The sequence below is a fragment of the Melopsittacus undulatus genome, chromosome 1 (assembly GCF_012275295.1).
Source record: "Melopsittacus undulatus isolate bMelUnd1 chromosome 1, bMelUnd1.mat.Z, whole genome shotgun sequence".
NCBI classification, from domain to species: domain Eukaryota; kingdom Metazoa; phylum Chordata; class Aves; order Psittaciformes; family Psittaculidae; genus Melopsittacus; species Melopsittacus undulatus.
This window is the reverse complement of record NC_047527.1, coordinates 14,949,469-14,976,648: the sequence shown is the minus strand read 5'-3', so window position 1 is coordinate 14,976,648 and position 27,180 is coordinate 14,949,469. Positions and strand designations below refer to the sequence as shown.

At 39.8% G+C, this 27,180-nt stretch overlaps 1 protein-coding gene across 2 annotated transcripts; it reads right to left on the bottom strand.

The window, feature by feature from the left end:
- RAD21 (RAD21 cohesin complex component) lies at positions 1–27,180 on the bottom strand. Of its 2 annotated transcripts, XM_034061932.1 has the most exons (14): positions 27,043–27,180; positions 18,831–19,004; positions 16,940–17,069; positions 14,532–14,631; positions 13,484–13,590; positions 12,384–12,587; positions 11,701–11,826; positions 9,752–9,874; positions 8,292–8,515; positions 7,807–7,966; positions 7,276–7,427; positions 5,634–5,783; positions 4,325–4,408; positions 1–1,834 (listed from the first exon to the last, which is right to left on the bottom strand). In XM_034061932.1, exons 2-14 carry the CDS (start codon positions 18,972–18,974, stop codon positions 1,643–1,645), a joined length of 1,896 nt encoding a protein of 631 aa, XP_033917823.1. In that variant the 5' UTR covers positions 18,975–19,004; positions 27,043–27,180; the 3' UTR covers positions 1–1,642. The 2 variants fall into 2 exon arrangements, with proteins under 2 accessions (XP_033917823.1, XP_005150991.1); XM_005150934.3 differs by lacking the exon at positions 27,043–27,180 and having other exon boundaries at positions 18,831–19,007.

Sequence of the window (27,180 nt, the reverse complement as noted above, 5' to 3'; positions counted from 1 at the left end):
TGCCTAACAGCTTATAACACAACTTTTATTAGAAAAGTTATACATAACAGCATCAACTATTTCCAAGAATATTAACCTTGAAAAGCAACAAAACCAGACTAAAAATGTGTAACAAGAAACTAATGACCTTTTCTATAATTAAACATTCAAGTTATCTACAATGTCTCTTTTTACAAAGGGGAAAACCATGGTTTTACAGGCACATCATGTTGAAAATAAAGCTGCAGTAACTTTATACAATTAACTTTTTTCAAGAATTATTAAAACATGGTCATCATGTAGTCTCAGCTTTTTTTTAAACATTCACATAATTTTACAGTTGAGTATACACTGAATTTTCAAGAGTCCCAAAATTACTTCACAAAAGTGCCAACATTAAAACCAGAACCTTCAGTGTGAATAATTTTGCCCTAAGAAAAGTTAAGACAGGTTTCCATAATCAATATATTCACATATATGTCTGGTGCTACCTGGTCTAGCAGTAAAGCTTCATTCTCTGCAAGCAAAATCAACTGGGACTTCTTTTGCCAAACTGATAAAATGTTTTGAACACAGGAGTGCGCGTATTGGAAGAACTGATACTAAACCATATATATCCAAAAAGCCATTAATACCCTACACAATTAAGTGGAACTGTGCCTGTTTGTACTGTATATTCAAGTTTGTTGCCCTTTCAGTACAGGCAGTATCTTCATTTAGCCTTTCTACAAAGGCAAACTGTTCTACTTCTCTGAATCATGTCTTCATACGCCTGCTTCATAAAAATCAGATAATTTACAATCTAGAAGTCTGTTTTAAAAAGTCTGGAGTTTATATACAACTCTAACAAACCTAAAGCGTTTTGAGACCTTCAAAGTTTAAATGAAACTACTATAGAGTTTTCACATGATGCTTATTAACAGTAATCAGCCATTATCAGTAGTGGACCATCATGAGGTGACAAGTGAAAGGGAATGTTTCATCTAACATGCTTACCACGTGTTCTGTCCTTCTCTGTATGCAACAGGATCACATAGAGGAAGAGCTTTCCACAGACACCTGATTCTCTTTAGCATCAAGGGCTACAAAAAATCTCCCTGCAAAAATGCAGTGAGAACACAAGCTGACGGATCAGGCACTACCTTTCATACTGGCAGCTTTGAGAGACCCATGGTATGCACAAATTTCTAGAGAAAGGGGGAAAACCCCACTACTATGAGAAGCAGACTGAACATTTTAGACGAATTTGGCAAAGTTTTTAATCAGACAAGAGGTTGGCCATTCTGGTTTACTTGTATAGGTTAAAAATATCACTATTGAATCAGCTAGTCAAATTATTGTAAGACATTTTCATTGATAATCAACATTACATGCACCAATATTGCACACATCTGCTCTGAGCTGTTAAACAATCTTCATCTGGGTCCTTGAGCCGTCTGGTTTCTGCAGCTGGAACTCAAGCCACCCACCCCAGCAGTTTCACTAAAAATTTAAGTGGTAGATTTAAAATACAAAAAACCAAAATAATCCAAAAAGAAAAACCAAGGACTTTATACAGACAATGAAATCTAAATTCTCTGCAATGGTCTTGTGGGCCCTACAGATGGGGCAATACACGTATGCACTAGTGAAAGGAAACACTAGCTCTGCTGTATCTAACCATTCAAATGATATGAAATCTGGGACCAGGTGTTGCAATGATGTCGCTGTAAGGCTCCTCCTGTGTCAGCTCGATAGCTTGCTGCTTTTTAAGTACCAGGAAACTGTAGAATTTGGCAGCTGCTTGTTTTCTATTTGTATTTCTGCACAGCTCAAGCAAACTGATGGATTCTGCTCCGGTCTTCGCAAGAGCTCTCTGAAAAACACAAACATTGATACCACAAATTAAATAAAGGACTACATACAAACAAGAATGTCTGTTGGCAGGATTCTGGTTGCTGTCACCCCCATGATTCTAGGAAGGACGTGAGATTGAGTGGAGACATCACAACATGTACATGGAAATTTCTATATGGATCTTATCTAAATGAAACCAAAGTGGCTTCACAGGGATGTGCCAATAAAAATTAGTCTTGACCTTATTCCAGAAAAACTGCAGTATGGCACTAGCTTGTCTTCTGCACCAAGAGCTAAGCCAGTCCTTTCTGACTACAGGACAAAGCCTTTGGGGGGATGGGGGCGATATATCCTGTTTTATTTCTCAAATAAAAAAAACTCCAAAACAAATAATAATAATAATGACCTGTTGTTTGAAACAAAATTTCCAGAGCTCAGGCTCTTTAAAATGCCTCATTTTCCCAAGGTGAAAGCCTGTTTATTTCTAAAGCTCTCCTATTTGTCTGAAGCTGAATTACCCAAAGTCACTTACACTTTTTTCAAAGTCTTGGCCAGCATATTAAAATATTCAGGAAAATACATCTGTTTGCTGGCGAGAACAACAACTGACGTCTTCAATTCAAAACAGAACCGTCTGCTCTGGAATATCTACTAGATGAAAAGATATTCGGCTGGCCAAACCAAATTACCTTATATTAAACAGATTTTAACTTCAAATCTCATTACAGACTTAATGTTTCAGCCATCCAGTGCAATGCTCTTTGGGGCACATTGAAGAAAGAATTGACAGAAGAGAAGAAAAAAGCTACACATGGTCCAAAGAGAATTCTAAAGCTCTTTTGAGAAACTGTAATGAAACATTCGGTGAGGAAAACATTACACAACATTACCAACTGAACATCTGCACACTTGAAAAACTGCTTTTCGGCAACAGTTGTACTGGTTTGGGCTGCGACAGCAGCTCATGGTGCCCCCAGCTGACCAAAGGGATATTCCATACCACATGAAGTCATGCTCTGCAGCAATGGCCAGGGGAAAAGAGGGATGTGAGCACGCATTTGGGGTTACAGCATTTGTCTTCTTAAGTAACCATTATATGCAGTGAAGCCCTACTTTCTTGGAAACAGCTAGATGTCTGCCTGCTGTTTGGAAGCAATGAATGAATTCCTTGTTTTGCCTTACTTGCAGATATTTTATCTATTAAACCACCTTTATCTCAACCCATGTTTTCTTGCTTTTACCCCTATGATTCTCTCCCTCATCTCAACAAGAAGGAGTGAGCAAATGGCTATGTGGGGCTAAGCCTATTACCAGCGTTAAGCCACAACCACAGTTTTAAAACAATCTTACTAGCAGAATTCTTGCAGGTGTGCAAATGAACTTAAATCACATTAGTTTACAATGTAAAGGCACTTAAATTTAGTTTTACTTAGGTGTCGTAAGGGCTATTTAGGAGTTTGAAATTAAAATTTTATTGTTTTGTGAAGTAAGGAGTAAATTCTTACAATACAACTCTGGTACCATTTTCCAGAACTGTAAAGCTTCTGCTTGATTATATCAGACTTTTGAGAAGCTTAATAGAATACAAAATACTACTTAAACTCATCTTACTGAAAGCTCTGCAGCATCCCTGCCTCCAGTTCACTATACTGGAAATTCAGAGATACAATGACAATGAGCTTTTATCAGCAGATATAGAGCCTATCAATGTCACCAAAAAGCAAAGATGGAAAAGAAAACCAGCTTTGAGACAGAACTGAAACACTTCAGTGACAGTGGAATCTCAGGAGCTGCCAAAACTTTTAAGTGAACAAAGGGGTAGGAACCATAAACTAGACTGAAAGGCAAAGGTAGTCCAAGAATACATGAAGTACACACACAGAAACCTAAATGCAAATGGACAGCAGTTTGCACTTAAGTGTATACATGGGGTGTTCGGTTATCAGAAAAAAAGCAAGCAAGAATCCATCCTACAAAGATTATCTATCTGTACAGACCAAAGCCACATGCTGAAAAGTAACACTGCACCTTAGCCAAGGTCAGATTCCCATAGTTGTTATAAATTCAGCTTATCATAGCATGGAGGTTTTCAAACTAGCCTAGCTAGTTTGAAAGGAGACTAAACATTCTGTAACAGGGTTTTATCCTTAGACCTTGCTGGGGTTTGCTCAGGGTAACACAGCACTAAGTCAGAGGTGCTAAGGTTTCATTAAAAACACTATCAAACTTAATTATTTTAAAATCTGAATTTCCGCTTTCTTGCACACCAAGTGCGGACATAAAAGTTGAAAAGCACTTAAAGAAAAAACTGAACTTCAAATGTTCTTTGGACAAAGAATGACAATTATATTATGATTTAATCAATTACAAGCATTTCCCTCCCCCCCCAAAAACAGAACTGGTATGTTAAGTCTGTAACATCTACTGCAAAGAAAGTTCTTTCTTAACCTTCCAACTTCGGTCAGACGCATCAAAGGCTACTTTAAAAGAAGCAAATGATCATGGGTACCTGAAGTCCATGAAGCATTTGTTGAGTCCTCTTGTTCCATCTCCTTTCTTCTTGATCCTGATCACCCCCTGTGCCATCTTCCTCCTGCAAATAGCAAAAATTCATGCATTTACAAAACAATCTTTCATCCACTAAGTTATATAATAAAAGAGGATATCTAGATATCACTGCAGCTTTTTTCTTTTGATCAAGCCAGAAAGTTTAGACAACTTGAGTTGCAGGAAGCATCTAGGAGAGGCAGGAAGTAGGTTGGAGGCAGACACAGATCTAAGTTGATGCACCGCAGCAAGGTTGCCTACTGTGATGATACCCCAGAATGTTATGCTGAGAATTAGTAAAACACAGAAGTTCAGTCATGACAGATGAATGAGACCCTTGCTTCCAATCTAGGATTGCTAGCACTAAACACAGTACTAACGGTGCTTTTTACATTGCAAACACTAATAAACACAGGTATGTTCATATTTCATTTTGGAACCAGAACTACTGAAAACAGGTTATTACTAAAAGCTGCAAAGATGAGCAGCTGTAATGACTCAGCTCCCTATGTCCTATGAAACACTCACCTACACAAAACAGTACTTGTTTATAGAAGATGTGTTATATATTTTAAAAGCAACAACCTGAAGTGTCAGGCAGTTGGACTAGATGATTGTTGTACATCACTTCCAACTGAAAATGCTCTAACAGCTATTTACACCGTTAGGAAAATCATCCTGACTGAAGTAATTCACATTTCTTTGTATATGTGACTTCTTACAGAGAGTAACTTCACATGTCCAGATACATTCCTTCTTCAACAATAAAACAGTTCAACAAACTAGTTTGATATTATGTTTTCTGGGTGTAAAATGAAAGCAATCAATGAAGTTTGGCTTGATATCCATAGAATATTAAATACTGTTGCTAAGAAACAGCTTCAGTTATCACATTTTAGAACATCAACAGTTTTCTTACAAAAATCTACATCTATGAACTGGCATCAATTATTTGAAATGGAATCATAAAATTAAGGTAAAAACTTCTCATATAAGGCATCATAACCATTCAGCGGTTTAATCTAACCATATTGGAGAACAGGTGAACCCTCTAATTCAAAGAAGGATGTATATGCAATTTATAAAACCGAATAATATAAATAATATGAAATGGCCATAGAATAATTTTTAAATTCACATTTAGAACCTTTGGAAATACAAATTTAGTTTCCCATGTAAGGACTAAAGATTTATTTCTTATGCCAGTTAATGATTCCAAAGTCAATCAGTGCTGAGGAACACAAAAACCCTTTCCACATAAGATTTCTTACCTCCTCTTCTTCCTCCTCCTCTTTCTCCTTTTCCTTCTCCTTCTCTTTTTCTGGCAGAAGTTCTAGCTCTGGTATTAGCTGGCAGATGTTTTGGGGCTCCTCTGGAGGCATTTCTACAGGTGGTATTTCCAGCTGTTGTGATGGTGGATGCTTTAAGAGTACACAATACAGATAAACCAGTAGGCATCATTTATCTGTGCTTTTACAATAGAATGCTGATGCTGTAAACCACTTTTCACAAAATCCAAGTCCCTAAATCTGAGCCATTTGTCTGAATTTTTCAGTTTTGAAACACATCAAGCAATTTGTTTTGCTGTCCACAGATGTATTTTAATCTTTTCCATTCTATTCAAACCACTAATTACGACACCACTATAAGGAAAAAGGCTTTCCAATAAACTTCACTTAGTCCACCACCCAAACTACTGATCTCATTTTTTGGATCAGCTCGTGCAACTTTAAAATCCCATGTAACCATATGCAGTGCTACACAAACACATTTTAACTCACTGGAAGAAGATATCTTCAAACTATCAAAATTATGTTCTTTGCAAGACAAGCATGAAGGAATTAAGATGTAGGTACTTTGTTAAGTTTCTCAAAATGTATGAGTGACTTTGGTACTCAGGTATCATTTCTCAGATTTTTTTATCAAGAAAATTGAGAAAAGCAATTTAAAAGGATTTATGTATTCAGTTTTAATAACATTATTCCCCCCCCTGAATCTATACTTAGTTAAGTGATTGCCAATAAAGTTACCATGACACCTGGAAATTTTAGAGACACAGAGCAGATACTGCTACAGGTAGAATTTACTGCTAGAGGCCTGATCTGGTTGACATGATCAAAGAATTCCCAACACACACCAACGGCACTGACTTCACCACAAAGTATAGTCGATGCCAATTTCATCCAATGACATGGCCAAGAGGAGCAGCAGCTGAAACCCTTTTTAGTAAGATAATGTAATATCCAACAGTCCCATTCTACAGCAAATGACCTATTCGCCAAGAAACTTGTGAAAAGTGGGGTTAAAAAATACACACACAAGACAGCATAAACCTGGACTGCTCTCACCAAGTAAGCATTCAGAAAAGGAATACAACTTTTGTTTTGCTCATTTCCCCCCCACCTTCACAAGCATGGTTACCTTTCATACTGTATCATAGTATCTTTTACAGAAGAAAAAGATATGAGCTGGTTTCCAAGCCTACTCATAGCTCAACTAGGAAATCTCTCCTAAAAGTCAAAGTTTTCCTTTGAACCCTTTATTGTAGAACATCAGGACCATCTTTAAAAGGAAGTTGTAAAACTTAACACAATCCTTTCTTCATCAGTGAAAGCTGCTCATACACACTTGCCAAACAGAACTTTGTAAGCTTTTTGTATAGCTTTGTAAGCCACAAACCTTTCTCCTTGAAGGCTATTTTCTGGAGGAGACAACGCTATTTCTTTATCCTACCTGCATTTTAAATGCAAATCTTACTGAAGCATTTAAGTAAAATACCACAAAGACTACTCAGGACCATAGATTCTGATACTACTCCAGCATATTCACACCACCACAGAAAACTAGTGCCTCAAATCTGTATCACTTTTCATTTTTATATTGAAAATAAAATAAAAAAAAAACCTTACTCACAGGTAACACTGGCTCTGGTTCTACTTGCTGTAGTTTGCGCTTAACACCTGTCTGAGGTGGTGGGGGTGGCATAACAGAGTCATCCAGGTTGGTTCTGCTGCCTTCCATCATTGATTCTTGCAAACGACTTGGTTCTTCAATAATAGGTTCATCTATTTTACAGAACAAACCCAGTTTTAGATACTTTGGTAGAGCTTCAAATTACATCGCTAAGCCCAACCTGCTATTAATCGAGAATTGAGCACTCTTTTAAGAGCTTGCATAGCTTTGTCACCATCTTGGAACAGAACTGGTACAGATGTGCATACAACCCAATCCAACATCCATTTAACCTACTGGATCAAAACTCTAATTGTCTTCTGCTTCTAGGAAAAAAGGCTATTTTAAGTCACAGGCTGTATATCGAGCTAAACAACCATTACAAAGCTCTTTGCTTCTTTCATAATCTTTGGTGACTTACTGCAATGCACAAACAGAGGAGTCAAAAATAAGCTCTGACAGAAAGCAGAGCATCTTTGACAAGACACAAACCAATGACATCTCGCTGCTGTTGCTGTTGTTGCTGTTCCTCTCTGGGAACCTCTGGGTTTTCAAAATCTTTAAGGAACTCATCAAGGTTGTCAGCTTCTCCACCTTTCCTCCTCTTTCTTAGGTCTTCTGGTACCAGGGGTGTAAGACAACGAGTAAAGAGCTACAGGGGAAAGGTGACGTTAATCACTACTGTAGTTCTCAGTGTCCTTCATTTCATTTAATTTCATTTCAGAACAAGCAATTATGACCATTTCCTTCCCCACTCTTTATGCTCCTTTCCAACAGTAGTAACATTTAACAAAAAGGTAATTTATTTCTGTAACTAATAACTATTTTAAGCACTAGTGTTATCTTGGTTGTTTTAATGACTTTAAAAAATTATAAATACTGCTATCACATCGCTATTCATATGCTGATGCTTACTATATATGAGGCACAATCCTGAATATAGTCCATTTAGAAACGAACCTGCACAAAGCCATTACCTTCAGTAGCCTGTTATTCCACAAAGGCTGAGCAGGCAGAGAGAAAAGCTTTTCAACACCACCAGTTTCCTTCCACATCATCAGCTTCTTAGTAGGAGGTGCCAAGTCCAACGTAGTAACAATGTCAGAGTAGTCACTTAACTGGGCTCGAATAGTCTTGCTATCCAGCTCTTTCACACTGTCCACAATCAGCTTTCTCTTCCTCTTTGCTTTGGTTTCCTTGACTGTTGAGATTTTTAGCGAGTAATAAAGGTTAGCTCAAACAGACACTGCACTGTGCAATAATCCTGCAGCTTCTCTATAGATATTATCCACCCATGTATAATGCTGCCTCAAGAATCTAAGGCAATGTTAGATTTGCAAGAAGGAATGAAAAGCTACAAGCCGTATTAAGGGTCAAACACTATGAATCCTGTACGAGAACCTATAATCCTTTCCATGTGTACATGCAGCTCTTCTAAATCTACCTAAGCCTCAATGTCCTCATCTGCCTCCCTCCCTCATGGTTTGCTTGTCAGGCTGGTGTTCTTCAGGAGCAAACCCTTGAGACGTAAGGTCCCTCTGACCAAAGAGTCAAAATGCTACCAAATTTTTCCCCTAAGCCCTATCTGAACTTTGGTAGTGTTAATGTGGGTGGTTATCTTACCTGTACCTCTCATCCTGCTCTAGAATGACTTTACTGCAAATTGCTTACAGCCTGGCACTCTGCAGCTGACCCTGAAGCTCTGGCAAACACTGTCTTTGCTGGTCCCAGCTGATCAGCTAGGACCTCTGTTGCTAGCTTGCCACCAGAGGGCAGCGCTAGGGCTTTTTAACTGGCCAAGCAGTAAATCTGGCCTGGAGTTCAGTCTGAAAACACAGAACAAACTACATTTTTTCCAAATCTTTTATAATTTTTTTAATAAAACAGGGATCTGTTTCTGATGAGCCAAGTAAAGCACCAGTTAAAATAAGAGAGTGTCTTGCATTAGAGAAAAAGAGAAGGAATTTCACTATTTAGAAGAACATCAACTACAGATGCATCTCCAGAAATCATCAATTCATTAAAGCTATCAGTCATCAGAAGAGCTCTCATTCTTGGTGTAAACAGTAACTCCTGACCATCAAACATAATTGTGCTGCACTACAGATACTGCATTAGAATTAAAGTCATGGTAAGTTCTATTCCAATGCACTGTATTTTAAGCAGCATGTTTACCAAAAGCTACAGTATCATGCTGCTGCACACACTGACTGCAGAAACTACGAACTAGGATCAGCTTAGACCATCAGTGGAAGTTACCTACGTGGAAAGTGCTTGAAAGCTATGGTTAGAATAAAAGAAATACAGCGCTTGGTCTCTGTTTTCTCTTTCAACTGAGAACTAGAGTCAGCAGCAGTGCTAGACATTCATTTCCACTTCATCAAACTAAGGTGGTCTCTGACGACCCAAGCAGAACATCCACAAATTGCTTACTCACCAGTAATGTCAATAGGCTCCAGAGCAAAAGCTTCCTCTTCATTGGGGACAAGTGTTGTCTGATCAGTCATAGTTGGTAATGGTTCAACTGGATCTACCGAGTCTGGGCTGTCTGGTCCACCCACTGCCAATTAGAACAAGTATCTTGCACGATGTCAAAACATTAAGAAACTGTGCTACCCTTCCCATGCCCTCCTCCACACTTTAAGTGGTTTACCACATTTCATACTTTTGAGCTCAACATGCTTTTAAGGAATAACCATTTTTCCTTTTATGGAATAGCTGGCAACAGTTCAACTGGATCTACCAAGTCTGGGCTGTCTGGTCCACCCACTGCCAACTAGAACAAGTACCTTTCACAATGTCAAACATTAAGAAACTGTGCTACCCTTCCCATGCCTGTAAGAGATCTGATTCTTATGAGAAGCTGAGATGGAATTCCACCAGTCCATTGTCTCAGAGAGGAGTGGGAGGAGTTAAGACTCCAGTGTCCAATACCTGGGAAAAGGGTGTGAGGAGCTGAAATGGGACATCACTAATCCATTGCCTGAGGGATGAGTATGAAAGAGCTAGGACTCCATTATCTTGAAGTGTGAAGAACTGCTGCCCATTACCCCCAGATTTGCTGCAGGCACATGCAGTTGAAGAGCTGGCTACAAGACCAGGAAAACTGGTCCCCCAGGAATGTTTAGTACTGTTCAGCTGTAGCAGTCACTTTTCTCCTTGGTACCTGGTGCAGTGCTGTGTTTTTGACTTCAGCCTGAAAACAGTGCTGGTAACATGGATGTTTTCAGTTGTTGCTAAGTAATGCTTACTCCCATCAAGGACTTTTCAGTCTTTCATGCTCTGCCAGTGAGGAGGGGCACAGGAAGCCAGGAGGAAGCAGAGACAGAACACCTGATGCAAACTAGCCAAAGGGGTATTCCATATCACAGCATGTCATGCCCAGTATATAAACTGTGGGGAGATACCTGGAAGGCCCAGATTGCTGCTTGGGTCTGGCTGGGTATCGGTCGGTGGGTGGTAAGCAATTGTATTCTCTCCCATTGTTATTTTATTTCCCTTATCATTATTATTATTGGTGGTAGCAGTAGTAGTTTTATGTCGTATCTTAGTTACTGGACTGTTCTTATCTCAGCCTGTGGGATTTACATTCTTTCGATTCTCCTCCCCATCCCTCTGGGAGTGGGGGGGGGGGGGGGGAATGAGTGAGCGGCTGTGTGGTTCCAAGTTACTGGCTGGGCTTAAACCACAACAAATACATGACATGGAGAACAGAGGTACTCCCCTAAACTCATTATAAAAGGGGCAACAGGTAATCACAAAAAAAAAAAAAAAACCTTTGCCATAAGGATGACTTCAAAAGGACACCTCTGTGAGGACACTCTCCATCGATGACTATTATGGACCCTGAGGAACACCATCCATGAGACATCGCCATGAGGGCGACTCCATCAGGACACCTCCAAGGGTGCCTTCAAGAGGACAACTCCAGGACACCTCCACGAGAACACCCACCTCCAACAACTACTAAAGACTCTTAGGGGACACTCTGCCCTAATACTGACTACAAACCCTGAAGAACTCCCACCACTGATTACAACAGATCCCTGGGACACTGCCAGATCCACGGTGGTGACTATCTCTCCCTCTGCATCCCAAATTCTTGTATAATTTTCTACTTGCCAACTGATCAACTACAATACTTGACCTTGTTTGCATCTTAATTTCACTCTTGGGATCACAAATGAAAAAGGGTCTGACACTGGGTTTTTCTCCAATCGGATCCTGACAATTCCCTCCTTCACACCTTAAAGTGGTTTACCACATTTCATACTTTCAAGCTCAATGTGTTTTTAAGGAATACTATTCTATAATTCTGTGAATCAGGATCCCAATTAAATTTGTTTAGAAAAAGTAATTCTAGACCTAGCCCTCTATCATACTCACTTGACACATTATCATCATCATCCATATCATCATGAGGAGGCTGCTCTGGCATCATCACTCCACTTTCTGAGAGAGCAGGTGGGTCATCAAAAATACCACCATCATTATTACTGAGAAGTTTATCATCTGAAAACCATATGAAGCAATCAGTTTTGCATCCACAAACTCATGAAACAAGTATAAACAAACTCATGACAACACAGATAAAGATAATGCAAAGATTAAAGAAACCTATACTTTCAAAGCTGACATAATGCTTTTTTTCAAGGCACATTTCTGCTCAAATTTTGAGATTACAGATAGCCTTTATTACAATGCACATTCCACATACTTGCATTTTACTAGTTCCTTAGTAATTCACAAAGAAGCACTTGATACAATTCTCAACATATTAATTAATCCCTTGGAAGGAGTCAAAGAACAAGAAGAGTACAATATTTTGGTCAAAGAATGTTATGGAATGGTAAAAACTCAGGATGATTTAATTTTACTTCATTTAAAATACGCCAACACTTAACATGCTACACATCATTTGTATCACAGTAGCACTCTCAAACCATATTCCCACTGGTGAAGACACAACCTAGAGAGGGACCTTGCCAACAAAGGAAACACCCTCCTCCCTGCTTCCCCTCGTTGAGGCAGAAGATAGAACAGAGGAAAAACAAATTTCTCAAACATACCCAATATTCCACCATCATTTCCTTCTCCAAAATTATCATCTTTGTATTGGTCTTCATATTCCAGGTGATTAGATTTCTCATTGAGGTGACTCGTGCTCTGTTCAGGTTCCAGTAGGAGATTGGAAGCACTGGTGCTCACTAGCATGTCATCCTCAAATGCACTACCTTCTCTCATCATCTCACGATCATCCATCCCAAAGTCACCTGCAAGGATACGGTTTCACTGATATAAAGAACCAAGATGGAAGAGACCTAGCTCATCAAAGGCCCATATGTAAGACCATTTCAAGTTACCTTACTTGCAGTTAATGACAAGATATAAGGAATAGTGCCCAATAACACCACAGTGAAAATACTGTTCAAACAATTGCAAAAATAACCATCTCCTCTTCAAAGAATTTTATTATGTGAATTGATTTCAGCGAGATCCTACTAAAATTTAGCTTCACTGAAACCAAAGAATTCCGAGAAATCAAAAAAAAAGTTGTACCTTATGCCTTGAGCTTGGGCTTCAGGTACAGACAGCAAGCCAATACCACCATCAATACTTAGATTATACTTTCAAAAAGATTACTAAATTATGGATTACATTTGTGTACTCTGGGAACTAGATATTCAAGTGCAGCTGTCTTCAGGCTTTAATTCAGATCTTAGAATGCTGTCCTTCAAAAGATACTGAAAGAAGTAAACTAGTGGCCGTAACTGCTTTAGCTTTAGAAACCTCGTAACAGTTTCTGATTAGAAACATGCCTATGGGTAAAGCAACAGCTGACTTCATATTCACAGCACATTTTGAAAATTGTAATTGACACAGTACTTCACTAATCAACCTGACTCAATACCCTTTACTATATTTGGATTTGATGATCTTATAGGTCTTTTCCAACACAGCTGACGCTATGATTCTTCAGCTTTACATAAGCAGCTAAAAGCTTGCTGAAATTAAGAGGAAAAACTGACATGAACAAACTAAATATTAAATGTACAGAAACACAACATTTTGGACCTGTTTTGGTGGGAATCCCATTGCAATTGCAAACAGTAACTTTACAGTTACCAAAACCAGCTTACTAACACACAGTAATATACAAGATTTTTACCGAAGTCATTATCTTGGAGGATACTGATGTTGCCCACTTCTTCTCTCATTGTAATTTCTTCCACTCTACTCTGGTTCAAACTGAACTGCTGAGCCACATCAATGTCACTTGAACAAAGAGAAGACAATTATTAAAAATGAAGAACAGATAAAGCTTGCTTAGAGAAATGTGAAATGAGCTTCTAAGTAGTACACTACATACTTCAATCAATGAAAAACTTATAGTGGATACAGAACAGAAAACACTATTTAAACCAGTCAGATGATTCACAATTAAAACCTATCATCCAAATTACAATAGTTTCTGGGAGATGTATCAGGAGCCTCTCTTACCCCTTGCTATGTCAGGGTCACTAATTTTAAAGACCAAATTAATAAGCAAGAAAAGATACCCCCCTTTCAAACTTCAAAAGCTATTAGTATATTAATTTATCATAATCTAGTAGCAGTGACAAGTTAACACTCTGTGGTGTGTTAAGGTCTGTTTCTTAGAAGACCACAGAATTTTTATGCAGTTTCAAATTAATTTGAAATATAAACCAGACAGAATATTGAGTAAAGCAAACTGAATCCCAGAAATTCCATTATGAATAATCCAAAAGGGTAACAAACAATTCAAGTTGTACCCTTGTTACTATGTTCACAAGTCACCAATCAGTATTAAAAAGAATTGAAAGTGCCACTACAGACATTTCCATAAAACTAATCTTGTCTAACCTGAGAATACATGTGATACCTTGTACAGAGAAAGAAGCAAATAATAATGCATATCTGAGTTTCTTAAAAGCTTCTGTAAGGACAGCTTTAGCTTCAGTTAAAATTACATGTTACTGTGAACCTCAAATCAACGCAAAGATGATGGTGTACTTCCTTGGTGTACAAAAGGTTTAAGGATACAAGCTACCTACAGACTGGATTTTTTTAGTTTGTCAAGGCTTTTGCTGTTTAAAACCAAGCTCTCCGTAACTAAAACCAGACATCATTCGCATGGAAATAAAAGAAAAACCAAACAAACTATAAACCAAACAAAAAAAACAACCCAAGCTTACTCTAGATCTGGAAGTGGTTGGTCAAAATCATGAAATTCCTCAGGTAAGGTAATAGCATTGTAAGCAGCCTCTCTGTTTTCCTCAGGCAAATCGACAACCCCTGCAGAGAAGAACACCCAGATGTAAGATCCCACTCCTTACAAGGACAGCGTTCTCCCCTCTGCCTTCAGTACTGTTTTCTCTGCATGAGTTTGTCTTTAAATTGAATTGATGCTAAACACCTATGAAGAAACCTTAGGTAATGTTAGAACTGAGATTCAGTCTAAATTCAAAATATATACCCTCAAGCCCTTGTCCTGTTTTGTATGACCCTGGAAGCCTCAGATCACTGGGTAACGTTTGTGTAGCACAATGCAGAGCTTTGCAGCTAACAGAGGCACTGCATATCATCAAAACACTATGCAGGTAACCTGCTACATAATCAGTTTATCATGATGCTCCAGATGAGCTAGTTAGTCCCATTGGTTTGGGTAAAGCAGCAACACAGCAGTCTGTTTTGGTTAAAGCAGTGATTCAGTCAGTTCAATGAGCTCTGAAAGTCCCAGCACAGTACTGACTGTACCTGGGCTGCACAAACTCCTAGGTTTCAGCATTTGGAAGAGCTGGATTACCTAAACCATATACATATCTTTTCTTACCCTCCTGAGATGTATAACCTACTATTCAGTGGGCATTCTGAGAGCATGACTATCAGATTAGGCATCACATAAGAATAGTGCCAGTAGTTGGAGCCTCTCTTTTATTCAAAGGCTTAGAGATCAGGACACTTTAAAGTGCATAGGAAATGAAAGTTCAATTTCTTCTGTAACTTGACGAACATTTGAGATCTATGTTCTGCCTTCTGACCCCCACAACACATGCAACTCTGAGGTACAGCTACTTCAGAAACACTCTGCCCATCATATTTCCTTCTGCAATGAACAAGCAGAGAGTCACAGTCTAGAGAGACCAGGAACAAGCATGAGTCTGTAGTTTACTCATCCTGGAACTTGGCTAGGAATGAAAAAACCCTAGTCCATCCTATCAGGGCTATCCAATATTTTTAGCTGTTGGCTGCTTAAAATAAAACATGTAAATGATTCTCAGTGCAGACAGGGTCAAGACAATGTCTAAACCACAAAGCTGATAAACTGGGAACAAAGATAAGTGCCTCAACTTGTTTCAGGTCAGCATGCCATACCCTGTTAGCCTTGTTTTAAGGTGCTTCACCTTCTACACACGCTCTGTTAGGAGTGGAAAAACTGGGAAAACAAATTGCTTTGTGAAATTAGACAAATTTATGATATGATCACCTTGGGCAGTTAAATGCAACAGTAAATAAAAAATCTGCAATGGTCAACAAACTGTCACTGAAAGCTACATAAACTTCAATGCCTGAAGCACAAAATGGAGATTGGAAAACGAAGATAAAAGAATGATATGCCTTCACTTTCCTCAAATTTACTGTTGCACTGGCTTTCAAGAGTTGCCTTTGAAAAAAAACCAGAAAACAAAAAAGTCTTCTTTTAAAGCACTGCTTTTAAAGAAAAAGTTCAGCTTTTAAATCTGTTATACTCACAGACTTAAAAAGGTAGAATGTATTCAGCAGCTGTAAGTATCCAGCAGCATCACTGCCACAGCTGGAAAAAAGTTTCCCAGGCCAAAATGAAAGAAAACTATCAACTGTGTGTTAGCCAAGTAATGAATTGCTGTATGGAAAATAATTTCAGTTATTAATATGGCTCCACATCTGCATGGAAAAAAAATCTTAAGAGTAAGCAACTATACAGGGGAGAAGTTGTGTGCTGCACATACAAAAGGGAAAATATCTTTGTTGCACACAATACAGTTCACATTATTTCCAGAAACTAAAATGTGAAGGAGATAAAAATAAAAACCCAGCTTACTTCTACATTTCTTCTGTAACTCATGGCTAGGCATTCTTTGCCCTCAGTGGAAACAAGTTCCTGTGTTTCTATGCAGTGCATGCAATTGACCTTTTACAGATTTGTGACAGAAGGTAAAAACCATGCAGCATATTTCCATTTATACACCAACAGCCAAAATCATAACTGAGATTTAGTGAATCAGCACTAAAGTTTTCTTTCAGAACACGAAAGATGTTTTTTAGCATAAAACTCAGCGGACTTGAAACCGTGCTGAAGAACCTCTATAATCATGTAGAAAGAACTGTATGCAATTCTTCTACAGAGACAGGAAGATAGAATTGTATAGCTTCTTAACAGTTATCTTTACAGAATCACAAAATCCCAAGGGTTGGAAGGGACCTCGAAAGATCATCTAGTCCAACCCCCCAGTAAGAGCAGGGTAACCTAGAGTACATCACACAGGAACTTGACCAGGCGGGCCTTGAGTACCTCCAACGTAGATAAACAATGCTACTTTTCAGAGTGCTTAAAGACAGATACCTGGACGAAAAGCCATCTTAATCTTAATGAAAGCCTCATTACAGTCTGCAAGAAGATATTTTGCTTTCCTGTGGTAGATTCTAACAACGCCTAGTAAGAGATGTCCTGAGGTTCGAAGTGCCATCTTCACCTAAAAACATATTGCACAGTGAATTAGATACGGCCTCACTTTTTTTTCCCTTTAATGAAATTTCAGTTGGCTTTGCACAAGTAACATCAAATATCCAAAGCAAGCATAAAAATCAGCAGAAAACTGAGGAACAAATGAATACAAAGTCGACAATTCAAGATGATACTCTACACATTACTGACTGGTATTTGCCAGGTCATCCATGAATTAATAGCATCCCACTCCAGGAATTCCCAAACACTGCTCTGTCTAGTACAAAAAAAAAGTGACAAAGCAAACCCCATTTTACAGTATCTTATTCTGACGTCTTTGTTATTGGGGTGGGGGAAAGGACAGTCATAAATCACAACTTAAGTAAAAGTTGTTTAAAACCTGATACCTATTGCCTCTCCATCTTCTGTCCTGCAGTTAAGGAAAAAAACAGCGAAAAATAGTGGAAGATGTGGGGCATCCATAAACGAGCACTGCCACATTAAAACAAGTTAGTATCTTTCCTCTATAAACTGACTGCTTTACTATGTAATCAAGTATCTGCCGTGGAAACAGAAAACTGATTGAAAAGGTTTCAGAGAAGGACTCTTCTTAAGTATTTTAGTGTGCAATGCAATGAAGGGCACATGGAAAATTGTCTCCTAGAAATATTAAGCCATAGAAGGCATAGGGTTTTAACCTCAAACTCTAAAACTTCCAGACCTGTGCTGTATACAGTGTCTTTCTAACATCCCAGTTAATGAAAGTGTTCCACAGAATTAAACATATGCAAGAGTGCCTATTTTCCTTTTTCTGCAAGAATGCTGCAGCTCACTAGTGATGCCATAAACATTATCATAATCTTCCTAAATCCCTCCAGAGTTGACACTGAAGCAAATCACTGCTCTAGAAGAGCACCTCTGACTGTATGATGCAGTTTTTGCTTATACTTTGCAGTTCTTCAAAATCCAGAGTAGCATTATAGAAACACTTCATGTTTGTACTGAAAGATAAAAATAAGTTTTCTTTTTCAAAGAGTTGCTGTTCCTTCGAGACATTCAGGCACCTGCTAAGTGGCAAAAGTCACAACCATATCAGTCCACTAGCTCTTCAATGGAAAATTTCATGAAGAGAAGGAAAAAAAGTAAAAAGAAAATCCCAAGAGCCATCCAGAAGTCTTACATTCTTTCAGTTTTGTTGCTCTCTATTCACTTCCCAGAAAACCAGAGAAAAAGGTTCAAAAGCTTTTACACTAATACAGTACTTTTATTGCATGTAAAACTACCCTCATGTAACCAGTAACATTACAAGCTACTATGATACTTCAGATCTTTTTGTTGTAGCTAAGCAGAAAAATGCTTTGAACTTCAGTAACAAGCACAAACAAGTTATCTTAAAATATTATTTCTACCCCTCCCAGTAACAACAGCACTGAAAGAGTCTTAGCAAAATGCCTTTAAATGGTACTTGTCAGAAAGCCTGGGCTTTCCTCTCTTCCAAATACTTCCTTCTAAATGACACACGGTATATCAAGATACAAGTCTCCTACTTACACAAAGCAAAACATTTTGTAACTAAATTGCATTATACTTCCGAATTAGAAAATTGACAAGAAAATACTCTTAAGAATCAGAGTCAACAGACTATTTAACATCTGAACAGACCTTTCCACCCTTTACAGTAACAACATGACAGATTTTATTTGTATCAGTGACCCAAACAGTAACTACCACCTGTACACACTATTTCTTATTACTACAAGATAACATTACATCAGTGTAAAACATGTACCTTGGGTGAAATGATACTCTCCACACTGCTCTCCAGATTACATTCAAAAACATGGGCTTTGGTCAGCTTCTTATCCCAGTGGGCCGCCAGCCAGATTTTGGCCAGCGGCCCACGCTTGCTGAGGACGAAGTGGGCATAGAACATGATCCCAGATGTCTAAAACAAAGTGCAAACCTGCAAAGAGAAAGGCAGTTTTGTTCTTTTTTGTAGAAGATCTGTAAGAGTAACATCCCTATAAACAACCCCTTATCCTCAGCAGGCAAAGCACAGGTTTGCTTTTCATTCATTATGGTCAGACTATTTGTTGAAGCTATTTAAAAACCCAACACTTACAAGTGGTGGCCAAGCAATAGCATATATATTTATTGCAGAGGAAATACAAAGCAGGAAGAACAGTAACCAATGTCCATTTATATAATTTAAAAATGTTTACTATCCCACAAGGAAAAACCAAACTTTAATATATTAAACTTTATGGTAATGACACCAAACTCATACAACACAAACATGACTCACTTTTCAGTCCACAGCGGTTTCCTACTTTCCACTTTCAACCCTTTCCACTCTTAATTCAGTAGCTACTAATATACTACACCAGTATACATTCTACATGGTTTCAGTAAAACATTCAGTGTTATACATCGTTCCAAACTTCTTGGATTTCCCTGTATTTTCTTATGGAAAGTAAAATTATATCTTCATTTCTGAGCAGACTCTCTCCATTTCATAATCCTTTTAATAACACTTCATATTTTTTATTCAAGTGTTGATAAAAATGTTAAGAAAATTGACTCTATTATCTTGAACTTCCTGAAGATTTAGTTTTTCTCCTTCACCAGGACAGGCTTCCTTTTACCTATTTATGCAGTAACTGCCTTCTTACAGCTAGTAAGATGGCAATATATCAAACCACTGGAAAGCAGAACAGCATGATGTCTTCTGATCTGAAGATGCTGATTTCATGCATGAGGTAAGCATATGATTCAGTTCAACTACAAGCTGAGAAAACAAAGTTTGCTTTAAAGAGGTGGAAGATTCTCCACAAACAGCTTTTTCTTTGGCAATATCCATAACCAGGGAACAGAAATGAAAAGAACAGGAGAGATGCAACTATTGCATTTCATCTCCATGCCTACAGAAGAACTGTCAGAGGAAGCACAGCAACACAACAGTAAAAGCAGGGCAGTTTAATCTGAGCAGAGCCAGTGCAAGGAGCACCAGTTTCTAGCCATAAAAAAAAAAGACCCAGTGTTTCCCAAATGCACACCACCACAATTATATAGGAAACACAGGGAAACACAAAGCATTGGTAAACATGACAGCCAGAGAGAGATTCTCCAGAAGCTAATTCCTAAACCATACCAATTTAGTTATAGGTAGAAGAAACAAGTTTCAAAGCAGGTAGGGCAGAGCTGTTGTTATTTATAGGGTACACTTCCAAAAAACAAGAGGAGCAACACAATTGTGATTTCCAGAAAAAAAGCATAGGGGCAAGAGAAGCACTGACATTACTTGTTCAGTGGAAGCAAAGCCAATCTCATGTCTGAACAACAGAGCTTGACCTCTCTGAAAGTAAGGACAATTATTTTTGGGGATGGGGCTGGGGTGGTGGTGGTTTTTGTTTTGACAAGTGGGATTTGAAGGAATATAAAGCATATGGAAGATTACAGTAATACCATACTCCATACTTGTACCCATTCTTAGGTATTTTTCAACATGCAAGATGATGAAAGCTGTGAATTTCAGCTGCATTAAGCAGAACAGTTTTCAGACAGCAGAACTGACTACCAAGCTTACCAGTCTTAATGACAGACTGGCCATTGACTCCATTCACAAACAAGAATGTACACAGTGGAGAGGATTTAAAGGAAATAAAGGCCATGTTCACCTTCAGCTTGAATTAACTCAGGAGATAGAAAGGATTTAAATTACTCTTAGGGGTGAAGTCGACATCTTTGAATCATAACAAAGCTGCAGATTAACAAAAAGTTAAAAAGCCACTTTTATTTGTTGAGATTGTGTTGAGGCCAAGGACAACACTGTACAGTGATGGCCATGAGAAAGCTTTTCTAGGAAGCACAACAGAACAATTTGGAAAACTTCTTAGTCAATAAAAGTTATCTAAAGGAAGGTATTGTGCTTATTCCCACACCATGTTTTTTGAAAGACACCACACTGGCTCAAAGGCCAGCAGACAATCCCTTGTGCATTTTCAAAGGCCTCAGTACTTTTGTGTATGCAGAGACATAACTTTGCAGCACAGCATTCTGATATCTCAACTTGCTACCACAACCATGCAGTGCTTTGGCAACAGCAGGTCTCTAAATTACCCCTGAGTAAGAGGAACAGGGAAAAATACAAACACACAATTAACAAAAATGCTTGCATTACTCCATTAAAAACAACAGCTGCAGAAGACCATACTCTGATTCATAGAGTTTGGGGCAATTATTCAGCAATGTTTGACAATCACTAAAATACGTAGCATGGATTCACAAACCTTCAAACATAGGGTTAATTGTAACCCTGAGAATATATGGAAGATTCCTGTTCAATGTGAAACATATTAGTTGGACACCTCAGAAACAACTTATCATTTTAAATCCCAAACAGCAAGGGTAATGCAAGCATAAGACAAATGGCTATCTAAAAGGAAGCAAGGTTCCCCCAAAAATTAGGTGTTTGGATCACACCAGTGCTAAAATGATTTTACAGCTTTTTATTTGACACGTTATTAACCTCTGTCTTATAAAGAATTGATAATCCAAGGCAAAGTACTCCCCATAAGGGGGCTTACCATGCATGAATGGGTTTCAAAACATATGCTTCCTTACCAAATAAATTAAAGACTAGAAGCTGAAAACTATAGTATCAAGGGAAGGCACAAGAACAGTAAGGGGTCACCTGTGCTTGTGATGTTTCCCAGGTTTGACTACCACCCAGCACAGGAGCTATAGATCAAACCTAGAACTTGCTTGGAAGACTAATGAATAAATAATACTACACGTGCAGGCTGTTTGAACTTTTGGAGGCAGTAAGAACCAAAAATAATTAGATTCTGACAGAGGTCTTCTGTTTCTCCTCATACATTATTGAAGCCTCGCCACAGCAAAACACATGAAGAGAAACAGCGACAGACTACAGACAGTTTAAAATGTATTTTAAACTGAACTATTACTAACAAATTCAACCCCTATTCCATGAAGCACTAATTTCCTGTCACAATATCAGCCTCTGCTACTTTGAAATTCCAGCAGATGCTCTGCTGTGTATGGTAATACCTGGGTACCATAAATGGTACAAAGCCCACCTTCATGGTTCTGTGCCGCTGTTTAGAGGATCAGGCAATGGCCCCAAAGCCTGCTCTCACTGTCCCCAGATTTCTTTCTTTTCAGATAATCCTTTTCTTTATTTCAGGCTTTTTGTCTGATCTTTAATTCATAGGGCAGTATGCTGATGCGGTGGCATAAAAAAGTAGATTTCTCTGGCATAATTTGAGGCTGGGAAGAATGTTAAAGGAACTAAGAGCTTTTGGAGTGGCAGGGTGCTAAGGCAGACATGTAGAACATATGTTGTTGGCTGCAAGAGCAACTCATAAGAATCCTCAGAAGAAAAGGGGTAGCTGACAGCTCCTGAAAAGCTTGTGAGGTAAAATATAACTCTTAATTTTTGAAATTGACTGGATGTGAACTAGGACCTTAAAGTTTGCTTTAAGAATGTACTAACTTTTTCATTTCGCTTGCACTGCTCTGAGGCAAAAATAGTATGTACTCACACAGGACCAGGTGGGATCAAATCCTCATCTTGCCAAATTGTGCTTTTAAGACTTTAACCTTGTTTTTAATTAACCTCAAATTTATTCTCATGTACCACAATTTCCCTCAGGTTCCCCTGCTTAAACTGGTCTTCAACAACTGCATAATCTTATTTTCAGTATGTTTATTTCTAAGAAGTGTAAAAAAGGCAATAATTCGATACAGAAAGTAACTGAGCACTTAAAGCAAAACTAATAAAATACAGCTAGTACACAGGGTCTGATCCAGTATCTGCCTGTTTCATTCTCCCATCTGAGAATCTGGTAATTTAACCCCCTGGAGAAGCAAGAAAATTGGGCAGATTCTACCCATGAACTTCATCTTGACCATCAGTTCACAAATACTTAGCCCTGAAATCCTTCTGCACCTTAGAACAGCAATTTATCCATGTGAGCTCTGAAAAGCACTTTCCCATAGCTTGAGTCCCATCCTTCAAGTCATGCAGAAAGGTTAATGATCTAACAGTTGACAACAATATTGCAGACAACAGATACAACATTCACCATAATTTTATTTGACTGGTTCACTATAGCCCATTAAATCCACTTGCCTGTTACTCTGCTAGGTCAGGCTATGTATACACATGCCAGTTCACAGGTTACGTTCAGTCTTGTTTTATTGTCACTACTTCTGTTCCTCAGGCTACTCCAGAGCCACATTCATCCACTGATCAGCAGATAACTTCCATACTACAGTGTAAAAATCAGCCAGTCATTTAAATTTATTTGCTCTTAGCCCATATTTCAGCCTCTCTTCTCTCCTGGTTCCTCCCTACACACATTTTCTTCCTATGCTCTCTGTTTCTGTTTTGCTAAGCCAAGCCAGCCCTGGGGTATGTGGGGAAGAGTGAGCTTAACCTGTGCACCTGAAACAGCCTGAGTTGGCTCTGCCAAGCTTCCGAAGTCCAGCAGGATTACCCTGACCCTACAATTGTACTTGGAGTTATTAAATTTTAACTCATAATCCTTCACAGTCCTTCTTACATGTCAAAATATGACATCCTTGTCTCTAAAGTGGAGAGACATCAATTTGATAGGTGGACTACTCAGTGGATAAAGAACTGGATGGATGGGAGCATGCAAACAGTTGTGGTCAATGGCTAAATGTCCAGCTGGAGACCAGTAATGAGTGCTGTCCCTCAGGGATCGGTGTTGGAACTGATCTTGCTTAACATCTTCATCAGTGACATGGACAGTGGGATTGAGCGTGCCCTCAGCAAGGTTGCCAATGACACCAAGCTGCGTGGTTTGGTTGATATGCTGGAGGGAAGGAATGCCATCCAGAGGGACCTTGACACGCTTGTGAGGTGGGCTGATGCCAAACTCATGAAGTTTAACCATGCCAAATGCAAGGTCCTACACCTGGGTCGGAGCAATCCCAGGCACAGCTACAGGTTGGGCAAAAAGGAAATTCAGTGCAGCCCTGCGGAGAAGGACTTGGGGGTGTTGGCCAATGAGAAAATGAACACGAGCCAGCCTCAGTGTGCACTCGCAGCCCAGAAAGCCAACTGTATCCTGGGCTGCATCAAAAGAAGCGTGACCAGCAAGTCAAAGGAGGTGATCCTGCCCCTCTGCTCTGCTCTCCTCAGACTTCACTTGGAGTACTGTGTGTAGCTCTGGTGTCCACAACATCAAATGGACATGGAACTGTTGGAACAAGTCCAGAGGAGGGCCACAGGGATAATCAGGGGACCAGAGCATCTCCCATATGAAGACAGGCTGAGAAAGTTGGGGCTGTTTAGCCTGGAGAAGAGAAGGCTGCGTGGAGACCTCATAGCAGCCTTCTAGTAGTATCTGAAGGGGCCTATAGAGATGCTGGTGAAGGACTATTCATTAGGGACTGTAGTGATAGGACAAGGGGTAAAGGGTTCAAATTTAAACAGGGGAGGTTTAGACTGGATACAAGGAAGAAATTCTTTACTGTTAGAATGGTGAGGTACTGGAATGGGTTGCCCAGGGAGATTGTGAATGCTCCATTCCTGGCAGTGTTCAAGGCCAGGTTGGACAGAGCCTTGGGTGACATGGTTTAGTGTGAGGTGTCCCTGCCCATGGCAGGGGGGTTGGACCTAGATGATCTTAAGGTCCTTTCTAATCCTAACTATTCTATGACTCTAAAGCTTCCCTGGTGTGGGCTCTTACTGCTGCTGTTTCACCATTTGCATACTGAGCACCTGGTGCCACTGAAGAACACCTAAAATTCATCATAGGACCCATTTTCACAAACTGGCAGTAACTCCTTACTCCTAGCTCAATGCCTCTTTTCAGCACCACCTTATTTCATCCCGTTCCTTCAACCACCTTAATAATTCTTTGTTAATCCACATTTTTCTGAATTTTCATCTATTTCTTTATGGCACCTGCAGCTTTACTGAAGTTCAGTGACAAGTCGCCTCCATTTCTTATGTCAACAAAATTAATTATTGACAAGATGAAACTGAACTAGTCCAACTCAACATACCTTTGATAAACACATAGAGCATTTTCCATTTGTCTCCAGGTCTGGGTTTTTCCACCAACCTCTTGTCTGAGATCCTGTGACTGAGGTTGCCCTATCAGGTCTCTATCTGCTCAAAGTGCACCGTCCCTTCACAGGAACTGCATTCACTGTTCTGCATTATGATATACCATACACTTATACAATCAAATTGTTAGAACCAGCATCCCATTAAAGTTACTAATTCAAAAGGCAGATCACTCAGAATTATTGCACAGAGCTTAAGATTACTGAACCCTATGAACACTGTTCACCCCTTCCCACCTCCACTTCACATCTAAACCTCAGCAGGCATCCTGCCCTGGCCCTTAGATCCTGTATGCCCACTCATCCAGTGGAAAGGAATCTTCTATTTTCGGCCCTATCTCAATTGTCCCAACCTGTTTTCTGCAACTCCAAGTCAAATTGATGCACTTGCAGAAAACATGTATTAACATACTTCCTAAATGTACATAAGTTGAATGTGAGAATAGAATTCATTATGTTATTCCATCTTTTCCAGCACTGCTCATCCAAAGAGCCTAGATGTAAAAAACCAACTTTCTAACATTTTGCAACAAAGAAACTCATGTATTAACTGAGGCAACTACTCTAATTTCTCTGAGAAATCCCATGGTATTGGCGACCCTGATGGCAAGACAAAACTGATTTAATTGTGTGGTAATTTAGGTTTATTGTAGGTCTCACTAACTTTTTGTTCTGCCTTTTATCCTTCCCCCCACCTAATTACTCTCTAGTTACAACTTCAGGTCAGCAGGCTTTGTGTTTCCAAGTTTCACAGAATGACAAATATTTACAAATGAAACTTCATGAAATAAAACGCAAGCCCGGCCCTACTAATGTTTTGATGTTTCACATACTTGATGTAACAAGGTTTACCGAGGAAGAGATTAATGAAAGTGCATGTTTATTGCACAAGTTCACACAATGTGGGCCTAAATGATAACTTCTCCAAATCTACAGTATTTTCTTCCGTGTGTTGAAATGTAACAAAAAGCTGTTTTCTCTGAAACACTGCCAGTAAGTCATAGTGACCCCAACTCCCTTTGTTACTGCCAGAAACATGGCACTGTTTTATGTTTAACAGAAGCCTTTCAGAATCAAGGAGAAATCTTAAAAATTATAGCAAGATTTATATCAAGAGTGTCCACAGAAGGTGCCAGAGTAAGATCTTAATTTTTCAAGAGGCAGGTATTTTTAAAGGAGGCTTTTATTTGCAGACGAACAGAATACCAGAAAACAGTTTACATGTTACTAGCGATGGCTGCAAAAGCATTCACTAGTGTGCTTTATCCAGTGAGAAGTTAAATTACATCAGAAACACAAACAGGCCGATGAAACTCAGCTCCTCTTCCCTCCCCTCCCCTCCCCAGTCTGCAGCAGCCCTGCAGCTACACCATCCATTCTGCCAACCTGCAGCCGAGGATCTGGTACATTATGTCGGCCACGGGATCCTAACGCACTGCTCCCTCGCCTCCCATGAACTGGCTCTTCCCTGGAAACAGGGAGATCACTCCAGGCTCTCAGCCCGCCCCACCACGCCGCTCATATCTCGCTCTGCCCTGCCCGGAGGCGCACTCTGCTCCCCCGCGGAGCTCTATCCGTGCCCCCGCCAGGCCGCAGACTGTGCCCCACAACACCTGACCGCGGCAAGACCACCATAACCACCCAGCCCCGCCCCGGGCCCTCCGGAGGAGCCCCAGAGCCGCGCTCCAGGCTGCCAGGATCGCCCCGGCCCTCCCCGAAAGGCCGCGCACAGCCGCGAGGGGCCGGCAGCCGAATCCGAGTAGGCCGGCAGCATCCCGGCAGCCAGGCTGCTGCAGGCCGCCGCCATGCCCCTTTTGCACGGCGGCAACGAGCCCGTGCGACCGGCGGGCGTGAGCGCGGCCGGAGCCGCTCCTTACCCTGGTGCGGCGGCTGGCGAGGCCTGGCCCGGTGACCGCTGCGCTCCGCCGCGCCGAGCCGAGCCGCTCACTCAAACAAACAAGATGGCGGCCGCGGCCCTTCCTGCCGCCCAAAGCGGCCGTTCAAATCACAGGATG

Bases quoted from the DNA above. Each gene is read 5' to 3' on its own strand.
- RAD21 (XM_034061932.1), bottom strand. From the start codon at position 18,974: ATGTTCTATGCCCACTTCGTCCTCAGCAAGCGTGGGCCGCTGGCCAAA. The intron at 9,875-11,700 runs GTGAGTATGATA...TCTAATTGGCAG, and splicing joins TGATGATGATAATGTGTCAA to TGGGTGGACCAGACAGCCCA. The intron at 1,835-4,324 runs GTACCCATGATC...TGTGTTTTTCAG, and splicing joins AAATGCTTCATGGACTTCAG to AGAGCTCTTGCGAAGACCGG.